Below are 18,449 nucleotides of genomic sequence, written 5' to 3'. Positions count from 1 at the left end.
AGTGTAAAGTAAAGACTAACTGAGATTGTCAGTGTCATAACTTATGGTACTAAGTGTAAAGTAAAGACTAACTGAGATTGTCAGTGTCATAACTAATGGTACTAAGTGTAAAGTAAAGACTAACTAAGACTGTCAGTGTCATAACTAATGGTACTAAGTGTAAAGTAAAGACTAACTAAGACTGTCAGTGTCATAACTTACGGTACTAAGTGTAAAGTAAAGACTAACTGAGATTGTCAGTGTCATAACTAATGGTACTAAGTGTAAAGTAAAGACTAACTAAGACTGTCAGTGTCATAACTTGTGGTACTAAGTGTAAAGTAAAGACTAACTGAGATTGTCAGTGTCATAACTAATGGTACTAAGTGTAAAGTAAAGACTAACTAAGACTGTCAGTGTCATAACTAATGGTACTAAGTGTAAAGTAAAGACTATCTAAGACTGTCAGTGTCATAACTTGTGGTACTAAGTGTAAAGTAAAGACTAACTGAGATTGTCAGTGTCATAACTAATGGTACTAAGTGTAAAGTAAAGACTAACTAAGACTGTCAGTGTCATAACTAATGGTACTAAGTGTAAAGTAAAGACTAACTGAGATTGTCAGTGTCATAACTAATGGTACTAAGTGTAAAGTAAAGACTAACTAAGACTGTCAGTGTCATAACTTATGGTACTAAGTGTAAAGTAAAGACTAACTAAGACTGTCAGTGTCATAACTAATGGTACTAAGTGTAAAGTAAAGACTAACTGAGATTGTCAGTGTCATAACTTATGGTACCAAGTGTAAAGTAAAGACTAACTAAGACTGTCAGTGTCATAACTAATGGTACTAAGTGTAAAGTAAAGACTAACTAAGACTGTCAGTGTCATAACTTGTGGTTCTAAGTGTAAAGTAAAGACTAACTGAGATTGTCAGTGTCATAACTTATGGTACTAAGTGTAAAGTAAAGAGTAACTAAGACTGTCAGTGTTATAACTTATGGCTGGAATGTTCTTAAATTTTTTCACATTTGTTGATGTGTTAAATTCTGTAACTTTCAAACTAAAGTTCAAATATGAAATTTGTCACTTTGGAATGTAGTGTGTAAGAGTTGTAATATTATTCTGGCACTGTTTTTTAGGCCTTTTGTATGATGGGTGAAAATAGAGATTTTAACACTGGATCTACTCTTGTAAAGAATTTCAAACTTATGTTCATCATTTTGTCTTTTGAATGGTTGTTCCTCCATATAGTTTACTTGTTTAAAGTGTATTGATTCAAGAACTAGCTTACTGCTCTGATCTTTAACCGTGTGTGTTTTGACATAATTACAAAAACCTAACCCTATAAACCCACCTGAAATTCAATTCTATTGGGATGTTTTCTTTTTCTAATATTTTGTAAGATATGTTGTTTGTCTTATTTAAAGTTAGATATAGGTTAAAATAAAACTTTTATAGAACATTAAGGTCTGGTTAGCTGGAATTTTATTTTTTTAATTTGTGTTCCACAGTAGAAGTAATCTTTCAAAGAACCTATATAATATTACAGGACTGTATGAGTGTGCGAGATATTAGACAAGTGCTTAGAGAAAGTGCTCGTCTCCTTGGAAGAAGAGATTGTCACATGTTGGGTACTTCAGCACTTAGAGGGTAAGTTAAGCCTAATTCACTTGTGAATTGTAAGAAAAACAATGAAACTTCACTAATGAATTAGAGTAGCCCAAGAGCTGGTTGTGGGTGCTGTTAATAACGTGTCTTCCTTCTCATCTTTAACAGGGATGGCTAGCTCAGATAACCTTTGTGTGATGATATCTAGAACATACTTTATTTGTGTAACTTGTTTAATTTTAGCTGAGTAAGCTAAGCCTACATTCCTTGTGTGATCTTAACATTTGAGGTGAAGCTAAGCATACTTCTATAATCTCTGGAATTTATAAAAATTTTCATTACAGTTTGACAGTTTAAAATGAATGAGTTATTTCATTGACCTAATAATAGACTTGTTTTTGAAAGTTAAAATATACAAACTAAAAACTTTCAAACATTTTGTTATTAGATACTTTAAAATTATTTCATTTAATTAAAAATTTATTATTTTTAAAATTTTTCAAGAACAGTATTGTATTTATAAAGATGTTATTTTTATTATCCCTGTGGTATTTTTATTGTATTTATAAAGATGTTATTTTTATTATTCCTGTGGTAGTTATTGTATTTATAAAGATGTTATTTTTATTATTCCTGTGGTAGTTTTATTGTATTTATAAAGATGTTATTTTTATTATCCCTGTGATAGTTTTATTGTATTTATAAAGATGTTATTTTTATTATCCCTGTGGTAGTTTTATTGTATTTATAAAGATGTTATTTTTATTATCCCTGTGATAGTTTTATTGTATTTATAAAGATGTTATTTTTATTATTCCTGTGGTAGTTTTATTGCATTTTTAAGAAAGGTTAAAACCATTTATTTCTGAATCTAATAATCCTCCAAGTTTATCACTTTGAAAGAAATCAGAGCAGATGTTGAAGTCATGTGACAATGTTTCATTGCTGTTTGTAATCCTCACCTTAGGTAAACTATAACCAATAGAATATTAAAGTTTTTTTTTCTAACATTTTCCCCTTTAATATTTTTACAGTGATGGAATACATGACGGAATAGAATGGGTGGTGGAGTGTGTTAAAAGAAATGTTGTTCGACCTGCAAAACGATTGGATGATTCATAACATTAGGTTTAAAGCCTCATTTGGTGTGAAGAAAGATAGTTGTTGGTTTCACTTGTCACATGTTCACACTTTGTTGTGTAATTTTTTTAACTTGTCAATAAAATGAGTAATGTGATTCATTTGTTATAAATAGAAGTATGCACTACCTGGCTCTGTGTTTCATTAACCAAGTTTAACTGAAGAATTATTAAAATAAATACATTTTTTCTGTCATACTTTTGTAATAAATATTTACAACCTGACTGAGAAATGGGTTTGAGATATAATTTTTGCAAACATTCTCCTAAACATGAACTAAACACAGTGGTAGCCTCCTTAATGTTATATAGATAGTTTTATAAGTATATCCTGGACCTTTCACAGTGGTAAACATGCACTCAAATTCCAACTAATAATTACGTTGTCTATCTTTGCTCCTGTAATGTCTCTATTCCAGTGTATCATTTTACAGCTATATTGAAATATGTTTTCCAGATATTGTAGGGGTCTTTGTTGTTCTAAGTCCAAGAGATATACTTACCAATATTTACATTACCAAAACTTTAGAGCCACAGCTAAATTACTATGTAAATATTGAATAGCAAACGTTCCTAAACATACTCTAGAACAACCACAGTATCAAAGTTCTTCTGGTGTTCATTCTTTGCTGTTATAAGTTATTTGTGCAGAAGTGACAAATGTTTCACTAAAACAAAGTAAATAAACAAGAACACTAGTTCACAATATGATGAGCAGGCTGCTGAAGCTGTTGGGGTGTTACAGAATGTAGTGAAACCCAAACACTTATTGTTTGTAACTAGTAACACTAAAATCTTTTTTAACTAACAAAATATAAGAACACTTCCTAGACTTCCCTTAAATAGAGAGTGGAACAAATGTTACTATACAGTTGGTGTTGTACTAAAGAAAATAGTAGAAAGATGCAAGACATTAATTATTGCTTGTTTCAGATTAAAATGTTAGACAATAATTTACATTTTTAATAAAACAACTGTATGGTTATGTTTCCCCCACCTTCTCTTCTAGAATGATAACTTCTTCCAGATAAGTCCCAATATATTTCCTGGATTATAAGTTGGGAAACTGAAATTTGATGTAAGAAAAAAATAGAAAATTGTAAAATAATTTATTGTTAAACCTGAGTTTTATGTGTTTTTAACATGATAATGGGACAATCGTAGTGCATATAAACAGGAAAACTTTATAGTGTAAGAAGTGAATGACTGAAGCTACTGATACAGGATAAGGAAAACCTTGAGTTAGTCTAACATTCCATATTTTTTATGTACTGAGGTCAAAGTAAACAAATGAACAATATAATGTAATTGATCATGCATGTATTGTTTCCAAGTACTGGAGGTGGTATAACAGTGTGGAGAAATATTTTATGATGGAGGTTAGGTCTTTTATTTAATTTAAAAGGAAGACCAAATTAAAATAAATTCAGAATAAATCTGACCAGTTATCCATCTTGTCCATTCAATAATACTATAGTTTCCTCTTAGTAATAATTCACCAATTCATTGTATTCTCTAAAACTGGTTCTAAAAGTATGAAACTAACTTAAGTCATCTTCCTTGGCCAACATCATCACCAGATCTATCTTGCAAAGAGTGTGACATTAACTTTGGTCATCTTCCTTGGCCAACATCATCACCAGATCTACCTTACAAAGACTGTGACATTAACTTTGGTCATCTTCCTTGGCCAACATCATCACCAGATCTACCTTACAAAGTCTGTGACATTAACTTTAGTTATCTTCCTTGGCCAACATCATCATCAGATCTACCTTACAAAGACTGTGGCATTAACTTTGGTCATCTTCCTTGGCCAACATCATCACCAGATCTATCTTATAAAGACTGTGACATTAACTTTGGTCATCTTCCTTGGCCAACTTCATCACCAGATCTACCTTACAAAGACTGTGGCATTAACTTTAGTCATCTTCCTTGGCCAACATCATCACCAGATCTATCTTGCAAAGAGTGTGACATTAACTTTGGTCATCTTCCTTGGCCAACATCATCACCAGATCTACCTTACAAAGACTGTGACATTAACTTTGGTCATCTTCCTTGGCCAACATCATCACCAGATCTACCTTACAAAGACTGTGACATTAACTTTAGTTATCTTCCTTGGCCAACATCATCATCAGATCTACCTTACAAAGACTGTGGCATTAACTTTGGTCATCTTCCTTGGCCAACATCATCACCAGATCTATCTTATAAAGACTGTGACATTAACTTTGGTCATCTTCCTTGGCCAACTTCATCACCAGATCTACCTTACAAAGACTGTGGCATTAACTTTAGTCATCTTCCTTGGCCAACATCATCATCAGATATACCTTACAAAGACTGTGGCATTAACTTTGGTCATCTTCCTTGGCCAACATCATCACCAGATCTATCTTACAAAGACTGTGACATTAACTTTGGTCATCTTTCTTGGCCAACATCATCACCAGATCTACCTTACAAAGACTGTGGCATTAACTTTAGTCATTTTCCTTGGCCAACATCATCATCAGATCTACCTTACAAAGACTGTGACATTAACTTTGGTCATCTTCCTTGGCCAACATCATCACCAGATCTACCTTACAAAGACTGTGACATTAACTTTAGTTATCTTCCTTGGCCAACATCATCATCAGATCTACCTTACAAAGACTGTGACATTAACTTTGGTCATCTTCCTTTCCAACATCATCACCAGATCTCTATTCTAAAAAGTGTGATATTAACTTTGGTCATCCTCCTTGACCCACATCTCCACTGGACCTATATTCCAGTTAGTGTCTTTGGAATGAGCACAAACATAGCTGTCGTTAACACTCCTCGAATAGTGGACTAAGTAACAGATGACATCTTGTGAGATTCATGTCAAACGGATCAACTTGAACATCACATTTCAACTACAGACCTCAGATGATAATTTCACACTAATTACAGATAAGATTATGGGTACGAGACTCCCTTTGTTCACAATATCATTATTAAAATAAGTTAAAATGAAATGGCTTCATGAAGAATGACTTTCAAGGCTTCTTTAAACATGTAAAATGATCTCTTCAGAAGCCATCCGCCCAAGGTTATCTGAATACCATGTCAGAAGCCATCTTGAAAATTCAAACACACTTAAGTGATTAATTTGGCACATTGTTACAAGTCTATGCCTACACCAAATAAAAACATTAGATATTCTGTGTAGACTTTAAACGTCTTTGTTAATATTCCGGGTAGAATAACGCTAATTTTCTCAGCCAATGATTGTCGTTAAGAAATTTAACTGATTTAATCGTTCAGTCACATTACTGATAAGGTAACAACATCTAATCAACTGATCGTCTGTTATTTTCTTGCAACAACCGCGAGTGTATTTCCTGCTCTATTCACGTGTGTGTTGTCATGAACGAAGTTATAAACAGTTAAATAAATGTTCCAGTAAAGAGAAGTTTTACCTCAAGAACGCGTGTGAAATTTAGATGTACATTCAAAATAATGACGAAATTTGTTTTGATTTTTTTAAAATTTCCGTATAATATCTAAAATTTAACATTGGGTCTCTCAACCAGAAAGCACTGACTGGTAGAGATAATCACCTGTCCGAGGAACCTGTGTAACAAAAACTTTTGTCATAACATTTCTAAGACGTCTGGCCGTGAAGCGTATTTTATAACCTGTTATAACGTTTGTAAGGCATGTGATACCTTGAATCATGTTTTGTTATAACGTTTGTAAGGCATGTGATACCTTGAACCATGTTTTGTTATAACGTTTGTAAGGCATGTGATACCTTGAATTATGTTTTGTTATAACGTTTGTAAGGCATGTGATACCTTGAATCATGTTTTGTTATAACGTTTGTATGAACGTCGACCTCTTTCGTCTTGTGTTTTATAACAGACAGATACCGTTCATTCCAGTTTAGTCATCAAAATTATGCTTTTTATTATTTAGTGAAAAGCCACATCGGGCTATTTGCTGTGTCCAGCGGAAAATCTCACCTCGTATGTTAGTGTTGTAAGTCCGCTGGTCCACCGGGGAAAGATATAAAATATGAGTTTTCTATATTTGCCCAGAAAGGTGATGATGAAATTAGTTTCATTTTCAGTCACTTGGTGTCGTTGTAAAATTATTGTTAATATTTTTGAAGATCTTTTTTTCACGTCGGGCAAGGAAAAGTAATAAAAGTTATTTATGTATTTGTTTATTTAGTTGTTTTTATAAAGTAATTTTGAGTTTGCTCTATATTTCTGTGCTCTATTGTGTTAAACAATTAAGATACATCAGAAGTGCATTCACAAGCACAGATAAAAATAATAATTATTTAATTTCTATTTAAGCACACAGCTACAGAACGGGCTATCCGTGCTCTGCCCACCACGGGTATGAAAACCCGGTTTCTAGTGTCTTAAGTCTGCAGACAGTCCGCTCTGCCACTGCGAGCATACTTCTTCTGGGCTGAAAGATTAGCATCTCAATCTATAGAGGTACGGTTCGCGTCTGGTCTTGAGGTTGTTCGCATTTCAAGTTTTTTGGCTTGTTTAGTATTAATGCTGATTGGTTGAAATCCAGAACGTCAAATCCAACGTTTTAATTTCAAAACTGGCAGTAGAATTGTAGCAAAATTTAACACCGTATTATGAACATTTTCTACATAACATGCTAGAAACTTGTTTCCAACTTAAGTCGTGGTAATACAACCCGTTAAAAACTAATTTCAAAATTAAAACGCGGTTATACAACCTGTTAGAAACTTATACCCAAGTTAAAATACAACTAAAAGCTCGCGATGTTGATATAGTAACTAACCTGATAACATATTTATCTGTTTTATTAAATTTCTCCGTGTCTGTCAGTTTATCACTGTATATTAAGATGTTGATGTAGTTCATAATTGATATAAATTACCTGAACACAAACAGGTGAATACGTTACAACAGTCAACCAAAGGAAATCACAAAATTTGAAGAAATGTTGTCTTTAGTTGTGACCGTTATGTTCATCATTTGTCCATCCATTGCGATGAAGAACCCTCTGGGATCCGAGAAGTGAAACTATGACTTCTCTCCCAAAAATGGTGCAATACCTTATTATATATATAAAAAAGTAAAGCCGCTACAATTTGTTAGAAATAAAGCGGTATGACGCCCTATGGTGTACGATAAGTGGAATCACTACACATTCCTCCTGGCGAGCAACACGATCCCTCCCTTGTGGGCCCAGCATGGCCAGGTGCTTAAGGCGTTCGTAATCTGAGGGTTGCGGGTTCGAATCTCTGCCGCACCAAACATGCTTTCTCTTTCATCCGTGGGGGAGTTATAATGTGGCAGTCAATTCCCACTATTCATTGGTGATAGACTAGCCCAAGAGATGTCGCTTCGGGCCCTGTCCTGTGAAAGTGGATTTTCTCGGGGCTCTCCTGTTTCCCCCCACATCCAAGTCTCAGACATTGGATCTTTAAATCTCAGCCAAGGCAACAATATTGTCCTGAATCTAGTCGTTTTACATGGACATCTGCTTGTCTGGTTCACTTCTTCGGTGACGCCTTTGTTTCGCTCTTTCTCACTCGTCAATTTTCTGATGTGCCATCGTACTACATAACTTAAACACGTAAAAATTAATATTAATTTTATAATGTCCCATAGCACTTCATACCTTAAACAAGTAAAAATTAAATACAGGCAAAGTTTCAAATACAGCGCTAGCCGTCTTTAATTTAGCAGTGTAAGACTAGAAGGAAGGCAGCTAGTCATCACCAAACACCGTCAACTCTTGGGCTACTCTTTTCCCAACGAATAGTTGGATTGACCGTAACATTATAACGCCCCACGGCTGAAAGGGCGAGTATGTTTGGTGCGACGGGAATTCGAACCCACAACCCTCAGATTACAAGTCGAACGCCTTAACCCATCTGGCCATGCTGGGCCTAAATAAATATTTGTGGAAGATTCAAAACAAAGTTGAGGTGTTGCTATGATACGTTTAACACATTTTACAAATGCCTAGTTTTTACATGCGAATTTCTTATGAACTTTGAGAATACAGAGAAATCTTAGTTTGAGTATAACCTCGCATCTTGACTTCTCATTGACCACATGCTCTCGTACAGGGAAAATGTAATCACTAAATTATTACAAACAAAAATAGTCATACTTACATGTTATTAATGATTAAACCAAATTGAACATCGCAGAATTATTTGATCGTACAAACGTCGTAAGTCAACCTGACCTCGAGAAGGACAGCATACACGACCAAGAAACCACGTGAACACGTTCTGCACAAAACGTATTTAAAACTACAGAACCTCCACAGTTGAAGACAGGCTGTGACTAACATAAAGACAATTAACTGGAACTGTTTGCCAGCTATAGAAAGGACCGAAGTTATCACTGTGTGTACTTTACGTAAAACTTTTCAACTTTAAAAAACACACAACAGACTATGGCAGACATTTACTTTTGAGGAAGGTATTCCAGTTTCCCAACTGGGGTGTTCAGGGATATAAAGTTCTGTTGCTGTCTGAAGTGTGACTTGGTGAGATTAAGTAGATATCTAGAGGGCTTCAAGGCAAGAGAAAGCTTAGGCTCTCAGTGACGACTTCCAAGATATCGATAAAGTTGAAAAGAAGCGAGACGGAAGGGTCTTGTAGAACCAAATGATTGACGAACCTTTGTCAGGGCCACCTGGTCGCAAGGATCTAAACATCCAATGTCTAGGTTAGAATTAACCGAACGAGCCAAAGAATTAGTTGTGGAGGGAAACGGGAGATCCCCGAGAAAACCCACTTTCACAGAACAGGCGCCGAATAATCTACCTGTTCTCAGTGATGTCGAGAAAACCCACTTGTAGAGAAATATATAATAATCTACCTGTTCTCAGTGATGTCGAGAAAACCCACTTGTAGAGAAATATATATTAATCTACCTGTTCTCAGTAATGTCGAGAAAACCCACTTGTAGAGAAATATATATTAATCTACCTGTTCTCAGTGATGTCGAGAAAACCCACGTGTAGAGAAATATATAATAATGTACCTGTTCTCAGTAATGTCGAGAAAACCCACTTGTAGAGAAATATATATTAATCTACCTGTTCTCAGTGATGTCGAGAAAACCCACGTGTAGAGAAATATATAATAATCTACCTGTTCTCAGTGATGTCGAGAAAACCCACTTGTAGAGAAATATATATTAATCTACCTGTTCTCAGTGATGTCGAGAAAACCCACTTGTAGAGAAATATATATTAATCTACCTGTTCTCAGTGATGTCGAGAAAACCCACTTGTAGAGAAATATATATTAAACTACCTGTTCTCAGTGATGTCGAGAAAACCCACGTGTAGAGAAATATATATTAATCTACCTGTTCTCAGTGATGTCGAGAAAACCCCCTTGTAGAGAAATATATAATAATCTACCTGTTCTCAGTGATGTCGAGAAAACCCACTTGTAGAGAAATATATATTAATCTACCTGTTCTCAGTGATGTCGAGAAAACCCACTTGTAGAGAAATATATAATAATTTACCTGTTCTCAGTGATGTCGAGAAAACCCACTTGTAGAGAAATATATAATAATCTACCTGTTCTCAGTGATGTCGAGAAAACCCACTTGTAGAGAAATATATATTAATCTACCTGTTATCAGTGATGTCGAGAAAACCCACTTGTAGAGAAATATATAATAATCTACCTGTTCTCAATGATGTCGAGAAAACCCACTTGTAGAGAAATATATAATAATCTACCTGTTCTCAGTGATGTCGAGAAAACCCACTTGTAGAGAAATATATATTAATATACCTGTTCTCAGTGATGTCGAGAAAACCCACTTGTAGAGAAATATATAATAATCTACCTGTTCTCAGTGATGTCGAGAAAACCCACTTGTAGAGAAATATATATTAATCTACCTGTTCTCAGTGATGTCGAGAAAACCCACTTGTAGAGAAATATATATTAATCTACCTGTTCTCAGTGATGTCGAGAAAACCCACTTGTAGAGAAATATATATTAATCTACCTGTTCTCAGTGATGTCGAGAAAACCCACTTGTAGAGAAATATATAATAATCTACCTGTTCTCAGTGATGTCGAGAAAACCCACTTGTAGAGAAATATATAATAATCTACCTGTTCTCAGTGATGTCGAGAAAACCTACTTGTAGAGAAATATATAATAATCTACCTGTTCTCAGTGATGTCGAGAAAACCCACTTGTAGAGAAATATATAATAATCTACCTGTTCTCAGTGATGTCGAGAAAACCCACTTGTAGAGAAATATATAATAATCTACCTGTTATCAGTGATGTCGAGAAAACCCACTTGTAGAGAAATATATATTAATCTACCTGTTCTCAGTGATGTCGAGAAAACCCACTTGTAGAAAAATATATATTAATCTACCTGTTCTCAGTGATGTCGAGAAAACCCACTTGTAGAGAAATATATAATAATCTACCTGTTCTCAGTGATGTCGAGAAAACCCACTTGTAGAGAAATATATAATAATCTACCTGTTCTCAGTGATGTCGAGAAAACCCACTTGTAGAGAAATATATAATAATCTACCTGTTCTCAGTGATGTCGAGAAAACCCACTTGTAGAAAAATATATATTAATCTACCTGTTCTCAGTGATGTCGAGAAAACCCACTTGTAGAGAAATATATAATAATCTACCTGTTCTCAGTGATGTCGAGAAAACCCACTTGTAGAGAAATATATATTAATCTACCTGTTCTCAGTGATGTCGAGAAAACCCACTTGTAGAGAAATATATAATAATCTACCTGTTCTCAGTGATGTCGAGAAAACCCACTTGTAGAGAAATATATATTAATCTACCTGTTCTCAGTGATGTCGAGAAAACCCACTTGTAGAGAAATGTATATTAATCTACCTGTTCTCAGTGATGTCGAGAAAACCCACTTGTAGAGAAATATATAATAATCTACCTGTTCTCAGTGATGTCGAGAAAACCTACTTGTAAAGAAATATATAATAATCTACCTGTTCTCAGTGATGTCGAGAAAACCAACTTGTAGAGAAATATATAATAATCTACCTGTCTCAGTGATGTCGAGAAAACCCACTTCTAGAGAAATATATAATAATCTACCTGTCTCAGTGATGTCGAGAAAACCCACTTCTAGAGAAATATATAATAATCTTCCTGTTCTCAGTGATGTCGAGAAAACCTACTTGTAGAGAAATATATAATAATCTACCTGTTCTTAGTGATGTCGAGAAAACCCTCTTGTAGAAAAATATATATTAATCTACCTGTTCTCAGTGATGTCGAGAAAACCCACTTGTAGAGAAATATATATTAATCTACCTGTTCTCAGTGATGTCGAGAAAACCCACTTGTAGAGAAATATATATTAATCTACCTGTTCTCAGTGATGTCGAGAAAACCCACTTGTAGAGAAATATATATTAATCTACCTGTTCTCAGTGATGTCGAGAAAACCAACTTGTAGAGAAATATATATTAATCTACCTGTTCTCAGTGATGTCGAGAAAACCCTCTTGTAGAGAAATATATAATAATCTACCTGTTCTTAGTGATGTCGAGAAAACCCACTTGTAGAGAAATATATAATAATCTACCTGTTCTCAGTGATGTCGAGAAAACCCACTTGTAGAGAAATATATATTAATCTACCTGTTCTCAGTGATGTCGAGAAAACCCACTTGTAGAGAAATATATATTAATCTACCTGTTCTCAGTGATGTCGAGAAAACCCACTTGTAGAGAAATATATAATAATCTACCTGTTCTCAGTGATGTCGAGAAAACCCACTTGTAGAGAAATATATATTAATCTACCTGTTCTCAGTGATGTCGAGAAAACCCACTTGTAGAGAAATATATATTAATCTACCCGTTCTTAGTGATGTCGAGAAAACCCACTTGTAGAGAAATATATAATAATCTACCTGTTCTTAGTGATGTCGAGAAAACCCACTTGTAGAGAAATATATATTAATCTACCTGTTCTCAGTGATGTCGAGAAAACCCACTTGTAGAGAAATATATATTAATCTACCTGTTCTCAGTGATGTCGAGAAAACCCACTTGTAGAGAAATATATAATAATCTACCTGTTCTCAGTGATGTCGAGAAAACCCACTTGTAGAGAAATATATATTAATCTATCTGTTCTCAGTGATGTCGAGAAAACCCACTTGTAGAGAAATATATAATAATCTACCTGTTCTCAGTGATGTCGAGAAAACCTACTTGTAGAGAAATATATAATAATCTACCTGTTCTTAGTGATGTCGAGAAAACCCACTTGTAGAGAAATATATAATAATCTACCTGTTCTCAGTGATGTCGAGAAAACCCACTTGTAGAGAAATATATATTAATCTACCTGTTCTCAGTGATGTCGAGAAAACCCACTTGTAGAGAAATATATAATAATCTACCCGTTCTCAGTGATGTCGAGAAAACCCACTTGTAGAGAAATATATATTAATCTACCTGTTCTCAGTGATGTCGAGAAAACCCACTTGTAGAGAAATATATATTAATCTACCCGTTCTCAGTGATGTCGAGAAAACCCACTTGTAGAGAAATATATAATAATCTACCTGTTCTTAGTGATGTCGAGAAAACCCACTTGTAGAGAAATATATATTAATCTACCTGTTCTCAGTGATGTCGAGAAAACCCACTTGTAGAGAAATATATATTAATCTACCTGTTCTCAGTGATGTCGAGAAAACCCACTTGTAGAGAAATATATATTAATCTACCCGTTCTCAGTGATGTCGAGAAAACCCACTTGTAGAGAAATATATAATAATCTACCTGTTCTTAGTGATGTCGAGAAAACCCACTTGTAGAGAAATATATATTAATCCTCCTGTTCTCAGTGATGTCGAGAAAACCCACTTGTAGAGAAATATATAATAATCTACCTGTTCTCAGTGATGTCGAGAAAACCCACTTGTAGAGAAATATATATTAATCTACCTGTTCTCAGTGATGTCGAGAAAACCAACTTGTAGAGAAATATATATTAATCTACCTGTTCTCAGTGATGTCGAGAAAACCCTCTTGTAGAGAAATATATATTAATCTACCTGTTCTCAGTGATGTCGAGAAAACCCACTTGTAGAGAAATATATATTAATCTACCTGTTCTCAGTGATGTCGATAAAACCAACTTGTAGAGAAATATATATTAATCTACCTGTTCTCAGTGATGTCGAGAAAACCCTCTTGTAGAGAAATATATATTAATCTACCTGTTCTGTGCCCATAACTGTAAAGGAAACGAACACAGTTATAAACATGTTTAAAGCGTGTTTCTGATTGTTTTATTAAGTACAAGTTGTACAGGGATGTTGTTTTGTAAGGGGTGCTTGTCATTGTTTTTAGGGTGGCCGTGAGGGGGGTTCGTTGTTCTGCTTTTTTGTAATATATTTTTTTTCAACTTTATGTGGAAAGAGTTCTTATTGCGAAGTCATCAAGCTAAACTTTAATATGATTGGCGGCTACTCACACATATCACGATGACGTCACGGATGATTAGCTCAAGCAATATCATATAGAGCATTCTCACCAGATGTCACTATAAACCGGTGTCACCTGGTGTTATCTGCCTGTTTTGAAAGACCAACGGTCCCGCACGTGCGGATCTTCTCGCATGACTGGAATGACATTGTTCATTTTTACACCACCTGGCAAGTTAGTCCCTGTTTAACCTTGTGTTAAAGTTACCCCTGTTTTTATAAGGTTCATAACCCCCGAAATGACTCATTAATATAACATAAAGAACACAACAAAGCCCAACAGATTTTTTCCCCTCTACAAAAAAGTTGAGCCTGTAAATGAGCTGAACAACTTATGAACAAAACGGTAACTATCGATACAGAAGCCCAAGATAACAACTGACAAGAATACACCCTGACATCTGGTGGTGTTGCGAACACAACAGTTTAAATTCCCGAGTAACAATATGTCTATTTCAGCTGTTTGTAGCTAATCGCTGATGACAGAGTCTACATTCGAAGCGTTCATAAAGAACTTTATTGACATATAAAGTTTTGACAAGTTTCTTTGTAAAGCTACACAAAACGTCATCTGGACTATGTCCACTTTAGGGAAAGGACTTGTTTCGAAATATAAATATGAAATTTTGTTAATGAATCTAATTTAATTCTCAGTATCGTCCATAAAGTTATTTGGACGCTAGGACTAAATCCGCTTACATCGTTATTAAATATTATTGTTTTTTTATCGCTAGAGCATTTAACGGGTCAGTTCGGAAGATTATAGTAAGTATTTGAGGGTTATATCTGGTTAATGGTTATAAATCTACATGAAGCACGTGACAAAATGCGTCAATATTTGTTTTATCTGATCGCATTAAAATGCTATTTCATAATATCAATGTTTTGTTAACAACAGAATTACTTCAATTATGTAGTATTAAATAAATGTTCAGACATCAAAGATTTTCAATTTGGAACATGTTTTTAATATTTTTTTCTTACATCAAAAACGAACCACCTTTACGTATATACACTTACATTTCACAATGCTGCAATATCTATCACGTGATCACTTGTATAAATATTAAACGAGTTCCTGCATATACGATGAACATGAAAAATTATCACAAAGTGATATAGAAGAGTCCGTAGACTAGAGTTAAATCAGAAAGTTTCATGTATTCTATAACGGCTTACGTGTACCAGTGGACACACAACTGTCATAACAATCAAACCTTGCAGAGTAGAAAATGAGCACGAGATATACAAGAAACAAAACAGTTTGTTTTTTACAGTTCTGGAAGTAGCCACTGACGTTTCTTCCAATGAGAGGACATAATCCGTGACTAAATATACTGATTCTAGGATGACGTCACATACTTCCCTGACTTTTTAGTCTCTTGGACTAGTATCATATATAATATACTCCTTGGAAGTGTCTTTCTCTTGATTCCAGGCTTCCAATACCTTCTGCATTTGTCTAGCAGGAAACTAGTTTCGTCAGTCCAACCTCCATATTGTGTAAGTAACTATAAATTTGTTCAGTACGAGTTTCCTGAGAAAAATATTAAACCATAACCTACGTCTGTTTCTGTCTAACCCGAATATCTACTCTCAACAAAAGAAGTAATTTATTCTAAAAAAAACAAAACACTTTAAATCACGTGACATGTTACACATTTTAATCTGAAAACACACACTTTAAATCATGTGATATATTTTACACACTTTTGCTAGACACAGGACAATGAGTCGCGTGATACTATTAGACACAAGTCCTCCAATATACAGTATTATAAATCATACGTGATGTGTATTACAGTTACAACTGGATTTAGAAATAACCCGAACCTTTTAAGCTACCAACTTGGCGATACATTAAATGGATTACAGTGCAGAACGGAAAGATAAATTGTGTTTGTTTTAATCACAAAGCTACAAAATGGGCTATCTGTGTTCTGCCCACCACGGGTATCGAATAGATGAAACGGTGCATTCTAATCAATATAAATAAGACGTAAGAAGAGCATGTTTAGGTTAGCTATTTTCATTATTGGATTGACGTTTAGTTATGAAAATGTACATAACTATGTACTTGAAAATCCCAGAGAATCAGTCAAATTTAAATCGTTCAAGGAGCGCATGCGACTTACCTCGTGCACAGCAGGAATATTAACCGTAGCGTTACTGGAAGAAGTTAGGGCTGACGCTCAGGTCTCGTCGCCCTAAAAGTCGGGTGAGACTCCACAGCGAGCTGTAAATCTAGAATATAATCTATAACATATTGAATTATCTCAAGCTTAGAAAGCCTCTCTTTTCTCGGTATATTAGGTACTAATTCTACTAGTTTACACAACAAATAGCTCATCTCGTCGGTGGATTTGTTCTTGAAGTCGTGACGGCCACCAGTCGGAACTTCTAACGTTGTCTTCATCACGTTGTAACCGTTAGACGTAGCTCTTAGAAACACCTTCAAGACAGATAAATATCACTGCCTGAAGACACAAACTAGTAGATTTGTAACAATTTTATTGTGGTTACAGAATAAGGTTGTAGAGGCCTGAAGAGCCAATAGAAACTCGTATTTCACTGACTTAACGATTGGAAGATAGAAAATGCAGGGGGAGTTTTAAAGAATCAACAACCAATCACCTGATAGCAGAAAGTTGTCACATCTTACGTCACGCGGGTATAACTGGACAGTTTGCTGTAAACATCGGGTTCAGGATCCCTGTAATTTAAAATTATTTCTGTTCATAATGTTTTTACATCTAATTTCTGTTTTGAAGTTTTGGTTTCGTTGTGAATTTTGTGCAAAGATATATGAGAGCTATTTCTTGAAACTAGAAGTTCCGCACAGGTGAGCAAAAAGGATGTTAAAAGAATGGATCCATTTTTCAATCCATCGGTTTCTGAATGATAGATTATAATGGAAAATAAAATCTGTGTAACACTTATATTATACATTAAATCATTTAAACATATATATATATATATATAGAATACTGTCGTTTTACTTGTCAAAAAATACATAAAACAATTAATTTACGACAGTTTTTTTACCTTAAATAATATTTAACTGTTATTATAAAAATAATACTGAAAATAAATCAAAATTAATTTAGCCCTACTGTGTGGCTATGGTAACATGGAAAACAAGAAGTTAATATTGTCTCTACACACGTACGTTGAATTTGTACTCCAAACAGAAGTCAGAGAAGAACCTATCGAGACGTGGATTGAGCGAATGCATCGCCAACAACAGACATGACAAATAATTGGAATATTGTTGTTCGTTTATTTCCTAATAATTGAAAGTCTCTAAGAACTGAATAACGAATTTAGTGTTTAAAAATGTAACAGGCCTAATAGTAATGTTTTATTTATGACAGACTGATTAAACTTGTTTTCTCTGATGTGAAGTGTATCTTATTTTATCGTCTTACTACTTTCAAACACGGAGAAGAGAAACACTGGGGTATTTAAAGTCAACTACTGAAGATAACATGATTTTAGTTACATCAAGAAGTTCAAAGTCTCCTTGCCACACAGACTATACTGGACACAAGAAGAGCCAACATCAACTGTCCAGTAAACAAATAAATGTTACTTCGACACAGAAGTTAGGCCAAATATCTGCAGTTGTTATCAACTTCTCTGCTTTTTAACTTTCACCATGGAATAAAGAGTCTAATCAGGTCGTCAGCTACTTCTAGATGTCAAGTTAATCTATTCTATAGCCTACTCTATTCTATAGTCTACTATATTCCATATCTATTCCATAGCCTACTCTATTCTATAGCCTACTCTATTCTACAGCCTACTCTCAGCTGTTACGATATCACTATGCATTTAAGATCAAGGGACCAACAAGATTCTCAGTAGAACTAGAAACTGAGCTAAACCCCGACAAATATCTTCATTACGTCACAAGAAATACTTTTTATTTTCTAAAGACAAACTGTCTTGAACCAAGTGATTGTTGGATAGGCCACAAGAAAATTTGTTGTTTGTTGAATTTCGCACAAAGCTACTCGAAGGCTATCTGCACTAGCTGTCCCTAATTTAGCAATGTAACACCAGAGAGAAGTCAGCTAGTCATCACTACCCACCACCAACTCTCCGGCTACTCCATAACCAACGAATAGTGGAACTGACCGCCACATTATAACGCCCCCACGTCTGAAAGGGCGAGCAT

The 18,449-nt window shown here is 34.6% G+C and overlaps 1 protein-coding gene and 1 long non-coding RNA gene across 4 annotated transcripts in view; one reads left to right on the top strand and one right to left on the bottom strand.

The window, feature by feature from the left end:
• LOC143241882 (ADP-ribosylation factor-related protein 1-like) overlaps window positions 1-2,847 on the top strand; it is a 33,411-nt gene extending 30,564 nt beyond the window's left edge. For all 3 annotated transcript variants that reach the window (XM_076485190.1, XM_076485191.1, XM_076485192.1), the window contains exons 7-8: window positions 1,532-1,632; window positions 2,625-2,847. In XM_076485190.1, coding sequence (XP_076341305.1) covers window positions 1,532-1,632; window positions 2,625-2,712 — 189 coding nt within the window. In that variant the 3' untranslated portion in view covers window positions 2,713-2,847. The remainder of the gene's footprint in view (window positions 1-1,531; window positions 1,633-2,624) is intronic.
• Window positions 2,848-15,214: 12,367 nt separating this feature from the next.
• On the bottom strand, window positions 15,215-16,704 carry LOC143241889 (uncharacterized). The gene is made up of 2 exons (XR_013022321.1): window positions 16,405-16,704; window positions 15,215-15,806 (listed from the first exon to the last, which is right to left on the bottom strand). It is a non-coding gene; the product is annotated as an uncharacterized LOC143241889 (long non-coding RNA).
• Window positions 16,705-18,449: the final 1,745 nt, after the last annotated feature.

Source organism: Tachypleus tridentatus, unplaced genomic scaffold (genome assembly GCF_004210375.1).
Source record: "Tachypleus tridentatus isolate NWPU-2018 unplaced genomic scaffold, ASM421037v1 Hic_cluster_1, whole genome shotgun sequence".
NCBI lineage: Eukaryota > Metazoa > Arthropoda > Merostomata > Xiphosura > Limulidae > Tachypleus > Tachypleus tridentatus.
Note: the sequence above shows the minus strand (reverse complement) of the source record. Positions and strands in the feature narration are given on the sequence as shown.